We start from the raw sequence: 23,508 nt of genomic DNA, 5'->3' as shown, positions 1-23,508 counted from the left end.
CCGAGCTACTTCTAATATTCTGACCCTAAATCATGAAAATATTAGAAAGCTCTCAATGTGACGCAGTGCAGATTCCAACCAGAGAGTGTCAGAGGCGACTTTCCAGACGCGGCGAGCTAATGAGCCGGCCAGCTGTTGTCGGGATTCCACGCGAGTTGACTCGTCAAGGCCCCGCACGAGATGTCCCTCATCTCCTTGGAATGACTCAGGGCTTTTTTTTTTTTTTTTGGCATCGAATTTCTTTCTCTCTCCGGGGGGACATGAGCTCATGAGGGTCAGACAATGTGACGTCGCCTTCTGCTTTCTCCATTAGTGATGTAACAGATGATGATAGCAACGCTCCTTCCACTTCTTCATTTTGCTCACACTATTTTCTCATTTGTCTTTTTTTTCTTGTGCAGACGGGCATCACCTGTGGGAGACTGAGGCCAAAGTGGACAGAGACGCCTCTAAACATGTAAGTTGAACTAGTGCGGACAGTTCGGTTTTGTTCGTCAAAAACACATATTTTAGCCCAGACTTCGTTTGGGAAATGAGTGATTCGACAGGGGCCCGCTTCCTACTACTGACCCGTTTCTGTCGCACTGACTGAGCGCAGTCTGCAGACCTCAGACAGGTCATCAGTCACGTCATTTGGTAACAAATCCATGTGCGATCCAGTAGGAATGTGGTCAGTTTGATTTTAGCAATCCAAAACACGTCACATCCACCAGCAAGCTCCATTAAAATAAAAAAAGGGTCATTTTACTGTGCTTGTCTCCTAATCCAGTCTCATTTGTCCCACTTGGGTCCAACCAGCCTTTGTGGCAATTCTAACCTTTCACCAGGGCTGTCAACAGACTTGCTGGGGCTCGGGGACAAGAGACCATTATAGCCCCACCACCACCCACCCCAGCCCACCCCTGCCACCGGCTTTTCACGACAACATACTTTTAACGCTTTGCAAGCAAAGACAGTGTAAATTTTCAAATTATTCAATTTGAGATGGACAGTTAGATTTAACAGACCACAATTTCCATCTATTGTTCCATGTAGGCTACAATACAATACAACTGAGAGTGCTATGTCTGCCTGCTAAGCAACAGAACAGTATAACTAAACATCCTGTGCCTGCCCCCTGCACATCCCTGGGGTTATCAAGCCCTCAGTGATGCGCCTAGATTTTTTGACAGCAAAGTCATTTATTACATCATTGAAATCCAGTTTTTGAGCAAGCTCACGCTCAATGGAGAGCATGGCTGGGTTCTTAAGCCCGCCCTGTGATATGGTGGAGCGTAGGTAGTTTTTTATTATTTTCATTTTACTGAAGGCTCACTTTCCTCCAGCTACAGTCACTGGCAAAGACAAGAAAATGCGTAGCAGTGTGACTAAGGCTAGGTTCATACTACAGGTCTTAATGCACGAATCCGATTTTTTCATGTTTTTCCCATGCGAGTCAGGCATTAACTTGACGGTCTGAATGGGACATGTCGCATAGAAGTGGATATTTCAAATCCGATCTAAGTTACTTTCATATGTGGTTCAAATTCGATCTGGGCCACATTTTTTCAGAACGTGACTGGCGGTCTGAACTGTCAAACTCCCAAATTGGAATTCGTGGAGCAATTACGTCAGCAAAAAGCAAGAGGCACGGAGGACGGCAGCCATGTAGGCATTAGCGCCAAGCTTGAACTCTGCTTCTAAGCAAGAAGCGGGCTTGACCACAGTCATAAAAAAATAAAACAAAGGAAAGAATAAGCCTTACAATTTTCGATTTTCATTTTGTGCGCTGAATGAGCAATATTTCATTATTGCACACATGGCCGAGTCGGGGCAAACTGACACACCCACGTCATTTCACGCACACACGTCAAGGCTCATGCATGTGCGTGTATGCGTTCTATCAGTCCACAGAAACTGAATATAAGACTAAACGGGGATAATTAATATCTGTTATTTGTGTCCTCTTTTTGGAAATCAAAATATGATCACTCTGGAATGAGAAACAGCTAGCATGTGTAATTTGTTTTGATGCTTCTGCGCATGCGGGTCTCTTTGCTGAGCGCATCTCGGACTGCGAATTAGTGCGCATGCGTGATACTTGAACAGTCTCAATGGACAAAGGCAGTCTGAACCGGCACGCCCAAACAAACAGATATGGCAAAAAATCGGATTTGTCCATTAAGACCTGTAGTATGAACCTAGCCTAACATATATCCCTGATCTCCCATCACTTTCTTTCCTCGGCTCAACGCAAGCAGCATGTCTAGTCATACCGCAGCTCAATAGGCTACAAGCAGCCGGTGATAGACTCCAATCGGGCTTTGCTCACGGTGATTGCGAATGTAAACCTTCAGTGTTAGCGGCTGTTGTTCACTTACCGACATCACCATCCACAGCCAACTCTAGCCGTAATTCTATGGCTTCTTGTCCCCCTTTTAAAAACTTCATCATTTTTTCTCGTTCACCTCTATTATCTTCATCTCTTTTTCTTTTCTTTTCTTTTCTTTTCTTTTCTTTTCTGCGCACCCGATTTATGACGACTCGCCATGTTTAGAATTTATGACAATGACAGATTTTAATTTCCCGCTTCAGGGCACGTACGTAGTGTAGCCTTGAGTGCGCCAGAGCAGGGTCAAACCATTCTCTGCTAAGACAGAGAGGGTGGGGGGTGTTGTGCAAAAATTGAAAAAATATGTGAAAATGAAATATTTTATATGTTAAGGTTTTTAAGTATATATCGAGTAGAACATAGTATTCAATCAGACAGTGATTAAAATTTTTTTTTAAAATGTGAATGTAAAGTAAAATAAAGGTCATTCAGAAGCACCTATGGTCCTGAGGCCCGGGACAACATACCCGGTTGCCACCTCCTGTCGACAAGCTTGCTTCTCACAGGTAATCTGCCACTTCATTAGGTTACAATGTCACCCTAATAAAATACAAGTAGTCCCCGGGTTACGAATGAATTCCGTTCCTACGCTAGCAACATAACCCAAATTTCCACATAAACTGGAATTAACCCTTTAAAGCAACACTAGGTACCTTTTCAACCTCCATAAAATATTTTCATAACATTTGTGATAATATGTCAACTGACAATTTGTTGGATGACACCTTTTATATCTTGAGGGGGTCTGTATCGCTTTCACCGGCACTAATTAACTTTGAGGAGGAACCTTGACACACAAAAAAAACTACAAATGTGCTTACGGCATACGTCACCCTGCAGGCGACCGGGAAATTGATTGATGATTTTACAATGATTTTATGTGGGTGTGCGCTGGTCCTCATGGGAAATGCAGTCTTTCTTAAGGGAAAACACTACCACTTTTGTCCACCGCCGCCGCTAAAATCGACCAAAACTGGAAAGCTACCAAGTGTTGGGAGTACCTATAAATACCCACTAAATGTCAAAATAACTATCCAAAAACATGTATTATACGTCAGTGGTCCTCATCCACCGAGCCGCAGAGAAATAAATAATTTTTTAACGACTGCGATCTGGCCTGTGGCTCTTGACACATCAGTATCCCTGTCTACTGTACTCTATCGACCAATTCGAGTTAAGCTTTGTATAGGTCGCCATCTAGTGGTTGGCCGCAATTACTAGGGTGTTTGCACACCTATAGCAGCCCAGTGCCAGTCAATGTAAACAGTTACTTTAGCTGCTGTTGGCTGCGGGCGGCGACATCTTTGGACAGCTTTTTTACGGGGAAAAGGCCACCTGCTGAGCCAGAAGAGGAGCCTACAACCAAGTACATTCTGCATAATATGTGACTAAAAGCTAGCAAACGAGGCAACAAAAGCGAACGCACTGAGAGCATCATACCTCATGCCGAACTGTAAACTAAGAAAACTTTCACTATCGGAGAAGAACTCATTATGCTTGCGACCCACGGATATTTGTGGACAGGTTTAGTGTATGGTGAATGACATTTTCCCTGCACTTAACTCATTCACTCCCAGCCATTTTCACCGGTCAACCCCCTTCGCTCCCGGCCATTTTACTGGATTTTGACTGATTTTGCAAGGCCCACAGAAAATTCAGTTCTATTGCTATATAAACACGAAACCCGCCAAAAGAAAGATTAGACTCCCTTCTTTCAGCAGGAAAAAAAAAGTTAGTTCATAGCTTTTTCCATTCTTTAGAAATCAGCATTAGAAAATAGCTTAGTTTGAGCAATTTTCCAATTTCTGATGAAAAAACAGAGAAATTGAGCTTTTTGTAAAATTATACATTTCAAACATAACTTTGACTTTAACACAGCTATTTCTTGCTTTTGTGACATCCCAAACATCTGAATAATGTTTTCTCTCTACAAAATAACATAAACAACAAGACAAATAGAGCTTTTGTTAGCAAAGTACCAATTTATTTACACATAACTAATCTATTGAACTGAGAGATGACGCTGTTGTGGCTGCGACAGCCGGGGTAAACTTTTCCCTCATCGCTGTGATATATTGATAGGATGATCTATGTCATCCTAGATCGATTGGTTCGCCCTGGGAAGCACATCCTTGTTTGACATGTCATGTCTGGGTCTGCGAGGAATATATGTTTATGTCTGATGTGTGCGGCGCAGTGCAAAGTAGTGAGATTAAAGACGTGTGCTAATATTTGTTTTTAGCCTTGACGTGTTATTTTACTGTATATTTTTAGTCGTTTTCTGCCACACATTGCCGGTCTGGTAAAAAAAGACCCACATTACACCGGTCCGTGGTGCAAAAAAGACTGTGGACCATTGTTATACGTCATTGTACTCCAAGGCATTGGCGTTAAGTCCTACCTAGGCAGCGAGCTAAACTCTAATCTTTCCTCTCTCTCTCTCTCTCTCTCTCTCTCTCTCGGCTGCATGCCTTCTTCATGGTCGCAAATGCACTCATCCCCATGTGTGCGCCTGTGCTCTTTTTCGTTTGCGCAAACACATTCTTCTTAGTGTGTACATGCACTCTTACTCGCGTGCAGTAGTACTATCTGCTCTACGCTTCCTGCGCCAAAATAAAAACATGCATCACAGAACAAAAGTCAATATAATAAATCAAATACACATGTCACCAAAGGGCAGAAAAAGTCATATTAATCAAATTAAGTAAAAAACATGATACTGTGAAGTACAAAAAGGTAATGTTTACTCAACTGGAAACAAAATGGCGGACGAGGCTCCGGCGTCGTAAAGTCGAAATCACGTTAATCGGGTACATCTTAACCCGGGGACTACATGTATCCTGTATTTAAAATGTCTAAAAAAAATGTAAAATCTCACAGATTAAATAATCAACTAAGAAACAACATAATAATAAATGAAATGTAGAGATATTCAGCTTGGCTAAAGGCAAAACATTTTTGGCAAGTATTAATAATAAAATAATAGGAATTTGAATAATAATTAGATGGGGCTTTGCAATGCAAAGGCCCATATAGCAAAATTCCTTTTTTTTTTTTTTTTTTTTTGAATGGCGTTTCCGAACAACCGTCATCATTCGGATATGAAAATGACTGGAATTTTTGTGCGGCGCAGGGAATTTTTCGAACTAGTCCCCAATATTGTTTCCAATATTTCCGTTCACCTATAAACACAGGTTTTTGGAAAAATAAATTAAAAACTTTTTTTTTTTTTTAAAAAGATACAATTTTTGACCAAATCGCATAACTTACACATAAAAAATTCCAGGTCAGTAAATGGCATAAAAGTTGTATACAGAATTTAGCAAAAGGGTACGGTTCCCTCAAAATTCGCCCAAACCTGTTCCATTTATTTCTAATGGGATGCCATTGACAGCCATGTATGTCCAAATTCCCCATTTATTTTCAATGGCAGGAAAACATAGGTTCTAGTGATTTTTGACAATTAACCATTACGGCCCATTGACATTTTGTGACATGATATTAACAGGAAGTGTCCACGAAGTGTCCCCAAATCAACAGGACGTGTGCCCGAAATGTCCCCAAATCAACAGGAAGTGACTTGATAGATCTTTATCTACTACAGCAAAGCCCCATCGTAATTTCTCCAGAAACTGCTGTCTCTAGTGGGTAGAGTTGTCCCCATCACATATTTTTGCACCCGAGTTCGAATCAGAGTCACCTGATTTTTTGCGAGAAATGGAAGCTCCGGCAACTTGATGCTGTGAAAAGGTCTGCATCAAGTACCTATCCGATATCCCGGCAATTTATTCATTTATTTATTAATTTATAACTGATAACTAATTTAATAATGCCTAATTAAAGACGCCTTGATTTTAACGAGATATCGCGTACTTACCTCTTTTCGATCCAAAAACTCTTTTCGCCGCAGTTGACGCCAGCAACAAAACATTTAAAGGGATAGTAAACTCTCTACCACACTCTACTTCACTGTCACGTCAGCCACGCGGTGCATTCAGGTACAGCAAAAAATATCCGCCACATTACAAACCGATTCGTTAAATTATTACAGGAATTAATAATATTATTATTACTAGGGTTGTTCCGATCATGTTTTTTGCTCCCGATCCGATCCCGATCGTTTTAGTTTGAGTATCTGCCGATCCCGATATTTCCCGATCCAGTTGCTTTTTTTTGCTCCCGATTCAATTCCAATCATTCCCGGTAATTTTTCCCGATCCTATACATTTTGGCAATGCATTAAGAAAAAAATGAATAAAACTCTGATGAATATATACATTCAACATACAGTACATAAGTACTGTATTTGTTTATTATGACAATAAATCCTCAAGAAGGCATTTACATTATTAACATTCTTTCTGTGAGAGGGATCCACAGATAGAAAGATTTGTAATTCTTAAAGGACAAATTTGACTAAATATTGCTATCTATTGTATTTGTTGAGCTTTCAGTAAATGATACTGTAGCCATGCCCAAATGCATGATGGGAAGTGGAACCATGACTGTGCGTAGTGCTACCAATTGATATATCTTCTCTGCGTTGGGAAATAACTTAAGGTGTTAAGAAAAAGATCAATTGCTACCTTGCCCACCTACCTTACCTACCCCACATTGCTTCCCATGATATTTCTAATCGTAGGGAGAGGGATTGTAAGGCTTTAGCTGATTAAAAAAAGGCTCCAAAGGCTGCAAAAATTCCCTCTACTCATTTTACGCTGCCTTTTATCTCTCTAAATAGGTAAAACGGCGCCATTACAGATTGAGCGCGACAATGCGTGAGTGGGTCGTGCAGCGCATGCATTAATTGCGTTAAATATTTTAACATCATACATTTTTAAAAAATTAATTACCACTGTTATCAGGATTAATTTGATAACCCTACTTTAAGCCTAAAGACTCTGGATGATTGTATCATTTTATGTCTGTAACGTTAAATACGATTAGAAAACTATTTAACTAAAAAAATATATATATACAGTGCCTTGCAAAAGTATTCGGCCCCCTTGAACCTTGCAACCTTTCGCCACATTTCAGGCTTTAAACATAAAGATATAAAATTTTAATTTTTTGTCAAGAATCAACAACAAGTGGGACACAATCGTGAAGTGGAACAAAATTTATTGGATAATTTAAACTTTTTTAACAAATAAAAAACTGAAAAGTGGGGCGTGCAATATTATTCGGCCCCCTTGCGTTAATACTTTGTAGCGCCACCTTTTGCTCCAATTACAGCTGCAAGTCGCTTGGGGTATGTTTCTATCAGTTTTGCACATCGAGAGACTGACATTCTTGCCCATTCTTCCTTGCAAAACAGCTCGAGCTCAGTGAGGTTGGATGGAGAGTGTTTGTGAACAGCAGTTTTCAGCTCTTTCCACAGATTCTCGATTGGATTCAGGTCTGGACTTTGACTTGGCCATTCTAACACCTGGATACGTTTATTTTTGAACCATTCCATTGTAGATTTGGCTTTATGTTTTGGATCATTGTCCTGTTGGAAGATAAATCTCCGTCCCAGTCTCAGGTCTTGTGCAGATACCAACAGGTTTTCTTCCAGAATGTTCCTGTATTTGGCTGCATCCATCTTCCCGTCAATTTTAACCATCTTCCCTGTCCCTGCTGAAGAAAAGCAGGCCCAAACCATGATGCTGCCACCACCATGTTTGACAGTGGGGATGGTGTGTTCAGGGTGATGAGCTGTGTTGCTTTTACGCCAAACATATCGTTTTGCTTTGTGGCCAAAAAGTTCAATTTTGGTTTCATCTGACCAGAGCACCTTCTTCCACATGTTTGGTGTGTCTCCCAGGTGGCTTGTGGCAAACTTTAAACGAGACTTTTTATGGATATCTTTGAGAAATGGCTTTCTTCTTGCCACTCTTCCATAAAGGCCAGATTTGTGCAGTGTACGACTGATTGTTGTCCTATGGACAGAATCTCCCACCTCAGCTGTAGATCTCTGCAGTTCATCCAGAGTGATCATGGGCCTCTTGGCTGCATCTCTGATCAGTTTTCTCCTTGTTTGAGAAGAAAGTTTGGAAGGACGGCCGGGTCTTGGTAGATTTGCAGTGGTCTGATGCTCCTTCCATTTCAATATGATGGCTTGCACAGTGCTCCTTGAGATGTTTAAAGCTTGGGAAATCTTTTTGTATCCAAATCCGGCTTTAAACTTCTCCACCACAGTATCTCGGACCTGCCTGGTGTGTTCCTTGGTTTTCATAATGCTCTCTGCACTTTAAACAAAACCCTGAGACTATCACAGAGCAGGTGCATTTATACGGAGACTTGATTACACACAGGTGGATTCTATTTATCATCATCGGTCATTTAGGATAACACTGGATCATTCAGAGATCCTCACTGAACTTCTGGAGTGAGTTTGCTGCACTGAAAGTAAAGGGGCCGAATAATATTGCATGCCCCACTTTTCAGTTTTTTATTTGTTAAAAAAGTTTAAATTATCCAATAAATGTTGTTCCACTTCACGATTGTGTCCCACTTGTTGTTGATTCTTGACAAAAAAATTAAATTTCATATCTTTATGTTTGAAGCCTGAAATGTGGCGAAAGGTTGCAAGATTCAAGGGGGCCGAATACTTTTGCAAGGCACTGTATATTAAAAAAAGGCATGGCCAATATTTTTTTGCCGATTCCGATACCTTGAAAATGACGTGATCGGACCCGATCGATTGGGATGCCGATCGATCGGGACATCTCTAATTATTACAATTTTTGTTTGTATATTTTTTGTTTTGCTATGTCTAATTGCCATTTGTAATAGTACAAGCAGTATTTATTGAGGATTTCGTGTAGGTTTTCGGGCTGTGGAATGAATTAATGGAAATATAATGTATTCTTATGGGAAAATCCTGCTCGACATTTAACTATTTCGACTTACAAACAAGGTCCTGGAACGAATTAACTTCGTATGTAGAGAGAGGTGCCACTGTACATCTATTGTTTTTTCCCCACACGAATGGGTACATTGTATACATTAGCACTTTCAAAGACAAAAACCTGACCACCGTGGTGCCTGTCTTTGTTGGTCAATTATTTTTCACCTTTTTCCTGGTCAACTTCCTGCTTAGCGGAGACGCCGGTGCGGCGCGCTGGGAGTGTGGGAGAGCCAGGAGCAGAGGGGATTAGAGGGTGTTTTTGTATGAAGCTCTGCACCTGCTCCCTGCTTTCTGTACACACACACACACACACACTCGCGCACACACACTACTGAAAGTCGTGGAAAACTTGGCCAGGGTTGTACAATACCTCATTGCCTCCATTGCCTGCACGCTTTATTTGTTATAATTTACTTCTTACTATATCTATTAAAATGACATACATCACAACTAGATGAGTCATAATTGTCAAAAAGGCTCCATTTATCACTGCGCACCTTCCTGGCTTTTTACACTCAGGTTGAAGGTTAATTTTGTGCTCAGATATAAAGGCGTGGCACGGCACACGGGCATTAAAAGCAGCGTCGTTTGGGGAAATGAGGCCATTTGTCATGAATGTGTGCATTATGTAACATTTGGCTGAGTATTTCAAGGCTTTTTAATCAAGTTTGTCGTCTATATTGTGTGCAAACAGCTTGGAATACGTTAGAATTTAATGAATTGCCTTATAGGAAATTACTTCATTAAACTGAACTAATGTCTAGGGCTGAAGCTATCAATTACTTAGGTAATCGATTAATTTTTCAACTAGTTAGTTCGAACAATCAAGTAATCGGATTAGGGGAAAAAAATTAGGAGACGTAAAACAAAGGCTTGCTTGGATTGCACTTTCAAAAGAGCATTAAATGCGAATCCAAAATAAAATTTCTGTGTTTTTCAATCTATACAGAATTGCACTTTGATTTCACAAGAGCGATAAAAGCATTTAAAAATAAATTAAAATACCTGAGCTTAGCCTCAAACGATTTAAAAAATAACGAGGATCTGGCTAACTTGCATAGCAAAAGTCCGCTAGCTTAAATGCAACAAAACTTGTTTTTTTTTTTTTTAAACAATGATCTTTACAAATTGCTCAAACATATACAGTGGTATGAAAAAGTATCTGAACCTTTTGGAGTTTCTCACATTTCTGCATAAAATCACCATCAAATGTGATCAGATCGTTGTCAAAATCACACAGATGAAAAAATAGTGTCTGCTTTAACTAAAACCACCCAAACATATATAGGTTTTCATATTTTAATGAGGATAGTATGCAAACAATGACAGAAGGGTCAAAAATAAGTAAGTGAATCATCACATTCAATATTTTATGTTCAACCAGATGCTTCCTGTAGCTGCAGTTCAGTCTGGCACAATGATCAGGACTAATCTTGGCCTCTTGGCATTCTTCTCTACAAAACTGCTGTAGTTCAGTCAGATTCCTGGGATGTATGGCATGAATCGCTGTCTTTAGATCATGCTACAGCATCTCAATGGGGTTCAAGTCTGGACTTTGACTTGGCCACTCCAGAAAGTGTATTTTGTTCTTCTGAAACCATTCTGAAGTTGATTTACTTCTGTCTTTTGGATCATTGTCTTGTTGCAGCATCTATCCTCTTTTTAGCTTCAACTGTCTGACAGACAGCCTCAGGTTTTCCTGCAAAACATCCTGATAAACTTTTGAACATAAACTTCAAAACTTTAGGTTATGAAGTCTATGCTTTTGAATTCGTCAAATTCATTCTTCCATTAATGATTGCAAGTTGTCCATGACCTGAGGCAGCAAAACAGCCCCAAATCATGATGCTCCCTCCACCATGCTTCACGGTGGGGATGAGGTTTTGATGTTGGCTAGCTGTTCCGTTTTTCCTCCACACATGACGTTGTCTGTTATTCCCGAACAATTCCACTTTGGTTTCTTCAGTCCACAAAATATTTTGCCAAAACATCTGTGGAGTTTGCAAGTGCATTTTTGCTAACATTAAACGAGCAACAATGTTTTTTAAAACAGCAGTGGCTTCCTTCCGTGTAATCCTCCCATGAACACCATTCTTGGCCATAGTTTTACATATAGTTGATGTGTGCACAGAGATATTGGACTGTGCCAGTGATGCAGACATCAGACAATGCTTCTCATCAAGACACTTCTTACCAGGTGTGTGTTTTATAGAGGGCAGGCCAGCTTTAAACCACTCATGAGTGACTGGACACATATCTGGCTTAATTGTTTGGTAAAAATTGGTTTCAATTGCTCTTTGACCCTCCTTAGGCAGAGGATTAACTCACTTATTTCCCCCCCTTCTGTCATTGTTTGCATGCTATCCTTATTAAAATATGAAAACCTATAAATATTTGAGAGCTTTTAGTTAAAGAAGATACTGTATTTTCATCTGTGTGATTGTGACAAAGATCACATCACATTTGATGATGATTTTATGCAGAAATTTGAGAAATTCCAAAAGGTTCAGATACTTTTAATACCACTGTATGTTGCAGGCAGAGTTTCTTTGCTAAAGCCATCTCAACCCTGAACAGCCATATGTAACACATCACCCAATGCCCAATATTCATTTACATGCAATATACTATGTGCAATACTTACTAAGTGCAATATTCAATGCCTCACTGTCAACTTCTGCAAATTCTATTCACACATATTCTATGTGCAATACTCATTTACGTGCAATATTAATCTGGAATATTCAATGCCTTCACTGTCAACTGCTGCTACTCCACTTCAATTATTTGCACTGCCTGAACATAGGACTACCTCATACATATTTATATCTATTTAGATTTTATACTTTTATTCTTGCAAGCCACTTTAGAGTTTTTTTTTAACTCGTTCTGCACTGTAAAGATGGTCCACAATTTCATTGTACAACCGTACAATTAAGGGCTATTCTATTCTATTCTATTCATAGATAGGGGGTCAAAGATACATGTTTGTAGTATTGGCAGTTTGCAACATTGCGGGTGGGTTTAGAGGCACTCACAGCACTCGAAAGCAGACTTAAAGCAGACACTGTTTTTACATCTGTGTGATTTTGACAAAGACCAGGTTACATTTGATGGTGGTTTTATGCAGAAATGTGAGAAATTCCAAAAGGTTCAGATACTTTTTCATACCACTGTATTTCCACAAAAAAAACTGCTAAACCTACTGTACCTATGAACTAAATTACGAATGCATTAAAGAAAAATAACTTAAACAAAAACTTACCTTATGTTGGTCTTAACAGGGAGCATCTGAATTCAGCCATGTTAAATGAGTTACGTCATATTCACTTTTGCCACTAGAGATCAGTGTATCCACCCAAATTAATAAAACTCAATAGAAACACTTTGAAAACAAACCATTACAACGCAACTCTAATTAAATGTACACTCGAAGCAGCAAAATTTGATTTGAATCGAATTACTTGAGCTAATCGATTAATCGTTGCAGCACTACTGAAGCCCTTTTTCAATTTTTTGTCTGTGGGGCTTTATCATGCATTCATGACTCATGATAGATACAGTGCCCTCCATAATTATTGGCACCCCTGGTTAAGATGTGTTTTTTAGCTTCTAATATTTTTTTAAAATTCAAATAATATGGGACCTTAATGGAAAAAAAGAGAAAAATCCAGACTTCAATACAAGTGCATTTATTCAGTGGGGAAAAAATCCCACATAAAGAAATAATTATTTGACATCAAATAATGCGTGTCACAATTATTAGCACCCCTGGTGTTAATACTTTGTACAACCCCCTTTTGCCAACAAAACAGCACCTAATCTTCTCTTATACTGTTTCACAAGTTTGATTTTGTGTCTGGTGAATCATTTCTGTGTAGATTTGGCCATAAGTTTAGGGTCATTGTCTTGCTGAAAGACCCAGTGACGACCCATCTTCAGCTTTTGGGCAGAGGGCAACAGATTTTGATTTAAAATGTCCTGGTATTTCAAAGCATTCATGATGCCACGCACCCTAACAAGGTTCCCAGGGCCTTTGGAAGCGAAACAGCCCCACAGCATCACTGACCCACCCCCATACTTCACAGTGGGTATGAGGTGCTTTTCAGCATGCCCATCTTTCGTGGCACATCAGACCCACTTAGAGTATTTGTTGCCAAAAAGCAACAAGCCACGGTCCAAAAGTTGAAGCCACGGTCCCAGGCTTCAACTGGGACCAGGTGCTTTGGTCAGATGAGACCAAGATTGAGCTTTTAGATTGAGGGCGCTGTACTATGTCCACCCAGTTCACCATGAATTGGTGAAGGTGTGGGGAAAAAAATTCTTTCTTTAAAAGGAGCATGACAGCATTAAAAAAAATGGCAGATTTTCTGCTTAAGACCTTGAGACTTTTTAGGGGATCATTTCATTCAAACTTATCCGTGGGTGCTTACTGAACGCTTTTACTTTCAGAACATGCTCCTGGTTGAAATCCCGCCATATCGTAACCAGCGTCTGTCCACGCCAGCGCACGTCAACTTTTACGTCTGCAATGGCAAGAGGAAGCGGAGTCAGTACCAGCGCTTCACTTATGTGCCTTCCACAGGTAAATCTGATATTTCTGTTCATTTGTATTTAGTTTCCCGTGGGATTTTTTCTGCTCGACATGTACGTTGTAGCTCATTCAAACTGTACATATAAAATCACATGCTATTATTTTGACACTGGCGCTGTAAAACTGTAAATTTGTGTGATCAAGTGCGTACACTACTGCGCTTGGCTCCCCTTCGTGTTCACAGTTACGTTCGTTCATCGCCCTCCTCCCAGTCAGAATGGATTTGGCCGTCGCCGATGGCAACTAATAAGTTAACAAGGAAATGACCCAAAAATGCCCCAAAACAGTGTTGTGTTTTTGGCAGCCCTTTTAATTTTCGTCATAGTTTTTTGGACAATAATACTTATTAGTCTTAGTCATATTTTAGTTATCTCAAAATGTGTTTGTCTTCAACTAGTTTTTGTTGACGAAAACTCAAGACTAGTTTTAGTCGACGTTGAGTAAAAATGTTTTCATCTGTAAAATTAAAAAAATTTCATTCCAAAATTCCAAAAATAAATAAAAGGTTTCCAACTATTTTGAATTACCTTGACAGATGAGCACATATTGTAGCGTCTCCGAGGACAACGCCAACTTGGTGATAATACACACTCAGCAGGAAAACGTTACATTATTTTCAATTAATTATACCCACCTGGACGCCACGAACTGTATGTAAAAAAAAAAAAAAAAAAAAAAGTGATCCAAGAGTTTAAGAGGACACTAGCCGTTAGCATTACACTAATGCGAATGCTATGCTAATGCGATGTTGCAATGTTAATGTTACATTAAGTGTGTGATGATCACTCAGCACATACCTTTAAAGGCTAAAGCAACGTTGCATATTCACTGTAGCCAAGATAAGAAAACAAATCTTACTGTGTGTGTAAGCCTTGAGAGGAGAGGACACTGGCCAGTTGGGGTGGGGTGGTGCATCACGTCAAATGAGTGACACAACCAGACACTGCTACGATGCAGGCTAACTACATATACAGTGGGGCAAATAACTATTTAGTCAACCACCAATTGTGCAAGTTCTCCTACTTGAAAAGATTAGAGAGGCCTGTAATTGTCAACATGGGTAAACCTCAACCATGAGCGACGGAATGTGGAAAATAAAACTGAAAATCACATTATTTGATTTTTAAAGAATTTATTTCCAAATTAGAGTGGAAAATAAATATTTGGTCACCTACAAACAAGCAAGATATCTGGCTGTCAACGAGGTCTAACAACGCTCCACTCGTTACCTGTATTAATGGCACCTGTTTTAACTCATTATCTGTATAAAACATACCTGTCCACAAGCTCAGTCAGTCACACTCCAAACTCCACTATGGCCAAGACCAAAGAGCTGTTGAAGGACACCAGAGACAAAATTGTAGACCTGCACCAGGCTGGGAAGACTGAATCTGCAATAGGTAAAACGCTTGGTGTAAAGAAATCAACTATGGGAGCAATTATTAGAAAATGGAAGACATACAATACCACTGATAATGTCCCTCGATCTGGGGCTCCATGCAAGATCTCACCCCGTGGCATCAAAACGATAACAAGAACGGTGAGCAAAAATCCACACGGGGGGAACCAAGTGAGTGACCTACAGAGAGCTGGGACCACAGTAACAAAGGCTACTATCAGTAACACAATGTGCCGCCAGGGACTCAAATCCTGCACTGCCAGACGTGTCCCCCTGCTGAAGCCAGTACACGTCCAGGCCCGTCTGCGGTTCGCTAGAGAGCATTTGGATGATCCAGAAGAGGACTGGAAGAATGTGTTATGGTCAGATGAAACCAAAATAGAACTTTTTGGTAGAAACACAGGTTCTCATGTTTGGAGGAGAAAGAATACTGAATTGCATCCGAAGAACACCATACCCACTGTGAAGCATGAGGGTGGAAACATAATGCTTTGGGGCTGTTTTTCTGCAAAGGGACCAGGACGACTGATCTGTGTAAAGGAAAGAATGAATGGGGCCATGTATTGAGAGATTTTGAGTGAAAATCTCCTTCCATCAGCAAGGGCATTGAAGATGAGACGTGGCTGGGTCTTTCAGCATGACAATGATCCCAAACACACAGCCAGGGCAACAAAGGAGTGGCTTCGTGAGAAGCATTTCAAGGTTCTGGAGTGCCCTAGCCAGTGTTCAGATCTCAACCCCATAGAAAACCTGTGGAGGGAGTTGAAAGTCAGTGTTGCCCAATGACAGCCCCAAAACATCACTGCTCTAGAGGAGATCTGGATGGAGGAATGGGCCAAAATACCAGCAACAGTGTGTGAAAGCTTGTGAAGAGTTACAGAAAACGTTTGGCCTGCGTTATTGCCAACAAAGGGTGCATAACAACGTATTGAGATGAACTTTTGGTATTGACCAAATACCTTTTTTCCACCACGATTTGCAAATAAATTCTTTAAAAAGCAAACAATGTGATTTTCTGGGTTTTTTTCCACATTCTGTCTCTCATGGTTGAGGTTTAACCATGTTGACAATTACAGACCTCTCTAATATTTTCAAGTGGGAGAAATTGCACAATTAGTGGTTGACTAAATACTTATTTACCCCACTGTAAAATGTCACATATTGTGAACATGAGACTGAAACTATTGCGCATTTCTGTCTCGTTCTCGTCTCGTCAGACAAAAACTGGCATTCATCTTATGTTTAGTCTCCCAAAACAGGTTTTTAGCTCGTTATCGTCTCACCATCCACATGAAATAGTGTTCGTTGACAAAATATTTTCGTTATCGTTGACGAAAACAACACTGCATCAAAAACCAACCGGAAGTGACACCAAATCAAAAGGAAGTCAACTGGAAATGCCCCCATATCAGCAGAAAGTAGCCCGAAATGCCCCAAAAATCTACAGGAAATGATCCCGTAAGTGACCCGTGAGTATCCTAAAATTACAAGGAAGTGAAGCAAAATTGACTCATTGCCTGCTAATCACAACGATTGACGTCCAATTCACTTAAACTGGAGGCACTAGCTGTGAATGATTATCTTTCATTGTTATTTACGCCGCTAGACGTTGTCGAGATATTTATTCCCATATATTTGTTCATTTTACCTGGCATATTCATTTCTATCATGATTTGTCTTCTTTCTGACTTGATTTGGATAAGTGTACAGCTCTCAGCTTTTTCTTTGAAGAAGGTCATAAACATAACGCAGCTGGCTTGTTAAATTCTACTTTCTTGTGAGCCGCTTTATGGGCTAACATAGGGGCCTGCCTATTCGAATTTGGATTAACAAAAAGTGTATGCATTGGAAGGTTGTGGTAGATGTTCTCGAAGGCACCTACGGCACTCGTGGACATTTGTCCTGGCCAGCTAGCTTACAGTTATTTTTAATTAATAAATCTATTTGCTTAGGTGATAATTGCTTTCTTTTTGTTCCTGAATTGTGTGTCGTCATCTCTTGTTCATTAAGATAATAAAAGAACCTGTGAAAAGAGAAAATCAACTTTTTTCTTCAACGTCCAATCCATGTTGACAGGGAGGGGTGAAAGAACAAACCATTCGCCTCTCCTAGACATAATAGATTGAACATCGAACTCCGTGAGTTAGACTTTTTGGCCAAAAATAAACTAGTTCAGCGCACATAAGATCTAATTGCCTTTAATACTAGTCGCAAATTTTGAAACCCCTGGCTTAGTGCAAGTACATCTTTGTATAGTTACGATGTGTCCGTTAACTGCAAAAATCCCCACATCGAGTCAGTTTTAGGATTGCATACTTCAAACCCACCATTTTGTGTGTCAAGCCTTTTGTTCGCTGGACACGGCGAGCTTGACCCAAAGAAAACAAGGGTCTGTTCTCCTGCTGCGTATGACTCATCAGACACAAGGTCTCATTGATCATGTGTTTGTTTGGGTATCCTAGCCACAAGCCCACTCATGTACAAATGTGCTGACTCACGTCCGTCTTCTGCTTCTGCTCAGTTCCGACCATCAAAACGGAGCCGCGGGACGACTACGACGCACCACTTGTGTGCGCCCCCCTCGGCATCTCTGTGCACCCCAAGCCTTACTTCCCCCCTCAGCTGACGTACACGCAGCAAAGATCGGCGCCGAAGCCCAACTCGGGTTCCTCCCCGAGCACTAGTCCCAAACTACACGACTTGCCATCGGCCTTCCCCGTGCCTCACGTCTCCATTATCCAAGAGACCCCCGGCCGCTTCCAGCCACCATCTCAGCCATCCACGCCCGAGACGCCCTTCTCCCCTGTTGGTGGCCCCAATAAGGTGCTGGAAAGTGGGGGGCGGCCTCAGCGCGAAGACGGAAGCCCCCCGGCGTTGGGTGTCAGCATCAAGCAGGAACCGCAGGAACTGGACCAAATGTACCTTGATGACGGTAAGTAATTTTCTTAGGTGCCCCACATTTATTGATCGCTTCGTTTGCCATGTTTTGGTACTGGTAGAGTAGCGGAACATTCTTTTGCATTGCATGAAATGGCGCAGATTCAATTTCATGTCACCAGAGCACTCTGGTGCAAGTCTGGAGTCAAATCTGTGGGTTTTACACAAAGACAACCTCTAGCTATGGTATCTCCAGTGTTGGAACTAACGCCCTTACATTCATACCGTTGCATAACGAAACTATTTTTTGCTGTAATCTCATTCTATAACAGCCCTATAGTTATTGTATGAGTGTGTTACCAAACTTATTTATGTTACATGACCTAAGCGAAAATTCTCCCCCTCTAGCACCATTGCACACAAGTCTATCTGTCATTTTACAGACGTCTCTGCTGTTCTCTGTGAGAGCGCTATCTGTGGTGTTCTCTGTTGACAGCTTCACAGACAGTCCACATGGCTCTTCTCTCTCTAACATGAACACTGCATCTCCCAGAAGAGGTCACTGACTGGCTAACATAGGGCAAGATGTCAGGGAAAGCCAATCAGAGACAGTCTGACAGAGTAGGGCGAGTCTCACTAGTATGGCTGTATCAGAGCCTTGTAGAAATACAGTTGTGATACTCCACTAGAGACCCATTATACGATTTTACTTCTGGGTAATGTAGCCTCGAATAGTTCCAAACATCGTTTCAACAAGGGCGGTCCCCAATGAGATAATTAAACAAGTACCGGCAGTCCCCGGGTTACGAACGAGTTCCGTTCCTACGCTGGCAATGTAAAACGAATTTCTGTATAAGTGGGAAATAATCCTTTAAGTACCCCTAAAAACCCTAAATCTCAAATTAACTATCCAAAAACATGTATTGTACGTCATTGTTCTGTCCTCGCCAACACGTTGGAGCTAAGTCCTAGCTAGACAGCGAGCTAAGCTTTCCCCTATCTCTCACTCAGCTGCGCGACTTCGTGGGAGCAAATGCGCTCTTCCTTGCGTGTTCGTTCTTCGTGTGTACATGCGCTCTTACTCGCGTGGAGAAGTACTACCTGGTCTATGTAGGGTTGCCACCTTTCAGAAATAGAAATAAGGGATGCCCGTCTCACACCCAAAAACATAAAGGCGAAAAAAGGGACATCCCCGATACTCCTAAAATGCATAGGAATGTATCTATTTATATTAGGGCAGTCAAATTTATCACGTTAACGGACGGTAATTAATTTTTCAAATTAATCACATTAAAATATTTGACGCAATTAATGCATGCACAGAATGACCCGTTCATGCGTTGCCTCAGTTTACAATGACCCCATTTCAGCACATTGACAGCAAAAAGGCAGAGAAATGCGAGTGGGTGCGCATTCATTGGACCACGCCTTTTATTGGCCTAAGCCTTTGCAGCCACTACAAACAGTCATGGTTGCCCAACTTCCCATCATGCATTTGGGCGGAGGAGACAATCTCTCTCTTGACACGCCTAATTGAACACAACACAGAACATACTGTATAACCTTTGCAGCCACCACTGACAGCCATGGTTGCCCAACTTCCCATCATTTGGCCAACTTTCCAACATGCATTTGGGCAGAGCAGTAGACGTTCTTTTTCTTAACACACCTAATTGAACACAACGCAGCGCATACTGTATACCAGGGGTCAGCAACCCTGGTCCTCGAGTGTCACTATCCAGCTTGTTTTCCATGTCTCCCTCCTTTGACACACCTGAATCAAATGATCAGCTCATCAGCAAGCTCTGCAGAAGCCTGATAACGATCATGATTATTTGATTCAGGTGTGTTAAAGGAGGGAGACATGGAAAACAAGCTGGATAGTGGCACTCGAGGACCAGGGTTGTTGACCCCTGCTGTATACTATTTGCAGCCACCACTGACAGTTATTGTTGCCCAACTTCCCATCATGCATTTGGGCGGAACAGTTAATTACAGTATCATTTAGTGAAAGCACAACAAAAATAATATTCTTATCCCTCAAAAAAAAAAAAAAGAAATTTCTATAACTTGTACTCAAATTTACCTTTTAAGAACTACAAGTCTTTCTATCCGTGGATCCCATTAACAGAAAGAATGTTAATAATGTTAATGCCATCTTGTGGATTTATTGTTATAATAAACGAATACAGTACTTATGTACAGTATGTTGAATGTTTATGTCCGTCTTGTGTCTTATCGTTCCATTCTAACAATAATTTACAGAAAAATATGGCATATTTTCGAGATGGTTTGAATTGCGATTAATTGCGATTAGTTACTTTTTAAGCTGTGATTAAGTCAATTAAAAATTTTAGTCGTTTGACAGCCCTAGTTTATATATATTCAATGTTGGTTCAATACAGAACACAACTTTTAATTCCCAATTCGGAACGATTCCTTATTTCAAGGAACAGGTGGCAAGCCTAGGTCTATGTTTCCTGCACCAAAATAAAAGCATGCATTCCAAATCAAAAGTCAACCGCTTATATTTTTGAGGGATATTTTTTTTAAACAATGTTTTTTTTTTCTGCGCACTAAGTTATCTATATGGACTGTTGTTACAGTGCCTTGCAAAAGTATTCGGCCCCCTTGAACCTTGCAACCTTTCGCCACATTTCAGGCTTCAAACATAAAGTTATAAAATTTTAATTTTTTGTCAAGAATCAACAACAAGTGGGACACAATCGTGAAGTGGAACAACATTTATTGGATAATTTAAACTTTTTTAACAAATAAAAAACTGAAAAGTGGGGCGTGCAATATTATTCGGCCCCCTTGTGTTAATACTTTGTAGCGCCACCTTTTGCTCCAATTACAGCTGCAAGTCGCTTGGGGTATGTTTCTATCAGTTTTGCACATCGAGAGACTGACATTCTTGCCCATTCTTCCTTGCAAAACAGCTCAAGCTCAGTGAGGTTGGATGGAGAGTGTTTGTGAACAGCAGTCTTCAGCTCTTTCCACAGATTCTTGATTGGATTCAGGTCTGGACTTTGACTTGGCCATTCTAACACCTGGATACGTTTATTTTTTAACCATTCCATTGTAGATTTGGCTTTATGTTTTGGATCATTGTCCTGTTGGAAGATAAATCTCCGTCCCAGTCTCAGGTCTTGTGCAGATACCAACAGGTTTTCTTCCAGAATGTTCCTGTATTTGGCTGCATCCATCTTCCCGTCAATTTTAACCATCTTCCCTGTCCCTGCTGAAGAAAAGCAGGCCCAAACCATGATGCTGCCACCACCATGTTTGACAGTGGGGATGGTGTGTTCAGGGTGATGAGCTGTGTTGCTTTTACGCCAAACATATCGTTTTGCATTGTGGCCAAAAAGTTCAATTTTGGTTTCATCTGACCAGAGCACCTTCTTCCACATGTTTGGTGTGTCTCCCAGGTGGCTTGTGGCAAACTTTAAACAAGACTTTTTATGAATATCTTTGAGAAATGGCTTTCTTCTTGCCACTCTTCCATAAAGGCCAGATTTGTGCAGTGTACGACCTATTGTTGTCCTATGGACAGACTCTCGCACCTCAGCTGTAGATCTCTGCAGTTCATCCAGAGTGATCATGGGCCTCTTGGCTGCATCTCTGATCAGTTTTCTCCTTGTTTGAGAAGAAAGTTTGGAAGGACGGCCGGGTCTTGGTAGATTTGTAGTGGTCTGATGCTCCTTCCATTTCAATATGATGGCTTGCACAGTGCTCCTTGAGATGTTTAAAGCTTGGGAAATCTTTTTGTATCCAAATCCGGCTTTAAACTTCTCCACAACAGTATCTCGGACCTGCCTGGTGTGTTCCTTGGTTTTCATAATGCTCTCTGCACTTTAAACAGAACCCTGAGACTATCACAGAGCAGGTGCATTTATACGGAGTCTTGATTACACACAGGTGGATTCTATTTATCATCATCGGTCATTTAGGACAACATTGGATCATTCAGAGATCCTCACTGAACTTCTGGAGTGAGTTTGCTGCACTGAAAGTAAAGGGGCCGAATAATATTGCACGCCCCACTTTTCAGTTTTTTATTTGTTAAAAAAGTTTAAATTATCCAATAAATGTTGTTCCACTTCACGATTGTGTCCCACTGGTTGTTGATTCTTGACAAAAAAATTAAATTTCATATCTTTATGTTTGAAGCCTGAAATGTGGCAAAAGGTTGCAAGATTCAAGGGGGCCGAATACTTTTGCAAGGCACTGTATAACGTTACTGTACAATAACCCATTACATAACCACATCAAGCCAAAGAAATACTAAAAAAAAAAAAAAAAAAAAAAAAAAAAGAAAATCATTGAATTCCGACAAGAGGAAAAAAATACATAAATGAAGCATTATTTGTCCAAAGAGCATGACTGCACTCTGGTGGGGAAAATAGTTCCTAGTTTGAAGTGTAAACAGTTCCTTCATTATTACTATTTTGAAATTAAATGGATCATGTCTCCGGTTTTCCGTGGTCAATTGGTGCCAATTAAAAAGTGGGAGAGAGGTTAAAATCCGTGCTTTCGGGTCACGTTGAGGGCAGCGCTCAAATACTTCATTTTTTACGGTGCTTTAAAGACACCACGTTATTGAACAGGCTAGCGTGACGATAGAACAGCAAGCTCGCGTCTGATTGGTATAATGGAGTCATGTGATTATTGTTGCGACGTCTCATTGGTGGAATCTGTAGAACTACCCCGGTAATACACCAGCCACATCTCTACTCTTGGCATCGCTGGCAAAAAAAAAAAAAAAAAAAAATCTAATATGTAGACTAAAGAGGAAAAATATAGCGACTCTTGTGTAGACCAAACCAAAGTAGGGGAGTAATAGTAGCCTTTTTTCTTCACAAATCTACTCAAGTAAAAGTAAAAAGTATAGCTCAGTAAAACTACTCTTGAAAGTACTTTTTTTTTCAAAAAGTTACTCAAGTACATGTAATGTAACTTTCCACCTCTGCTAGTCACTACTCAATTACTCAAACTAGGAATTATTTTCTCCCCTAGAGGGCACTCATGCTCTTTGGACAAATAATTCAGTTCTGTAGTTTTCTCTCGCCAGAATTGAATGTTTTTTTGTTTTTTTTTTGCATTTCTTTGGCTTACTGTGCTTATATAATAGGTTATAGGGTTGTTCCGATCATGTTTTTTTGCTCCCGATCCGATCCCGATCGTTTTAGTTTGAGTATCTGCCGATCCCGATATTTCCCGATCCGATTACCAATTGATATATCTTCTCTGCGTTGGGAAATACCATAAGGTGTTAAGAAAAAGATCAATTGCTACCTTGCTTCCCCACATTGCTTCCCATGATATTTCTAATCGTAGGGAGAGGGATTGTAAGGCTTTAGCCAATTAAAAGA

The 23,508-nt window shown here is 40.6% G+C and overlaps 1 protein-coding gene across 1 annotated transcript in view; it reads left to right on the top strand.

Annotated features, from left to right (window-relative positions):
• Positions 1-23,508, top strand: part of nfatc1 (nuclear factor of activated T cells 1) — a 102,167-nt gene that overhangs the window by 62,046 nt on the left and 16,613 nt on the right. Inside the window, exons 7-9 of the mRNA XM_057828171.1 lie at positions 402-457; positions 13,716-13,848; positions 17,778-18,188. Coding sequence (XP_057684154.1) covers positions 402-457; positions 13,716-13,848; positions 17,778-18,188 — 600 coding nt within the window. The remainder of the gene's footprint in view (positions 1-401; positions 458-13,715; positions 13,849-17,777; positions 18,189-23,508) is intronic.

This window comes from Corythoichthys intestinalis, chromosome 22 (genome assembly GCF_030265065.1).
Source record: "Corythoichthys intestinalis isolate RoL2023-P3 chromosome 22, ASM3026506v1, whole genome shotgun sequence".
NCBI lineage: Eukaryota > Metazoa > Chordata > Actinopteri > Syngnathiformes > Syngnathidae > Corythoichthys > Corythoichthys intestinalis.
Note: the sequence above shows the minus strand (reverse complement) of the source record. Positions and strands in the feature narration are given on the sequence as shown.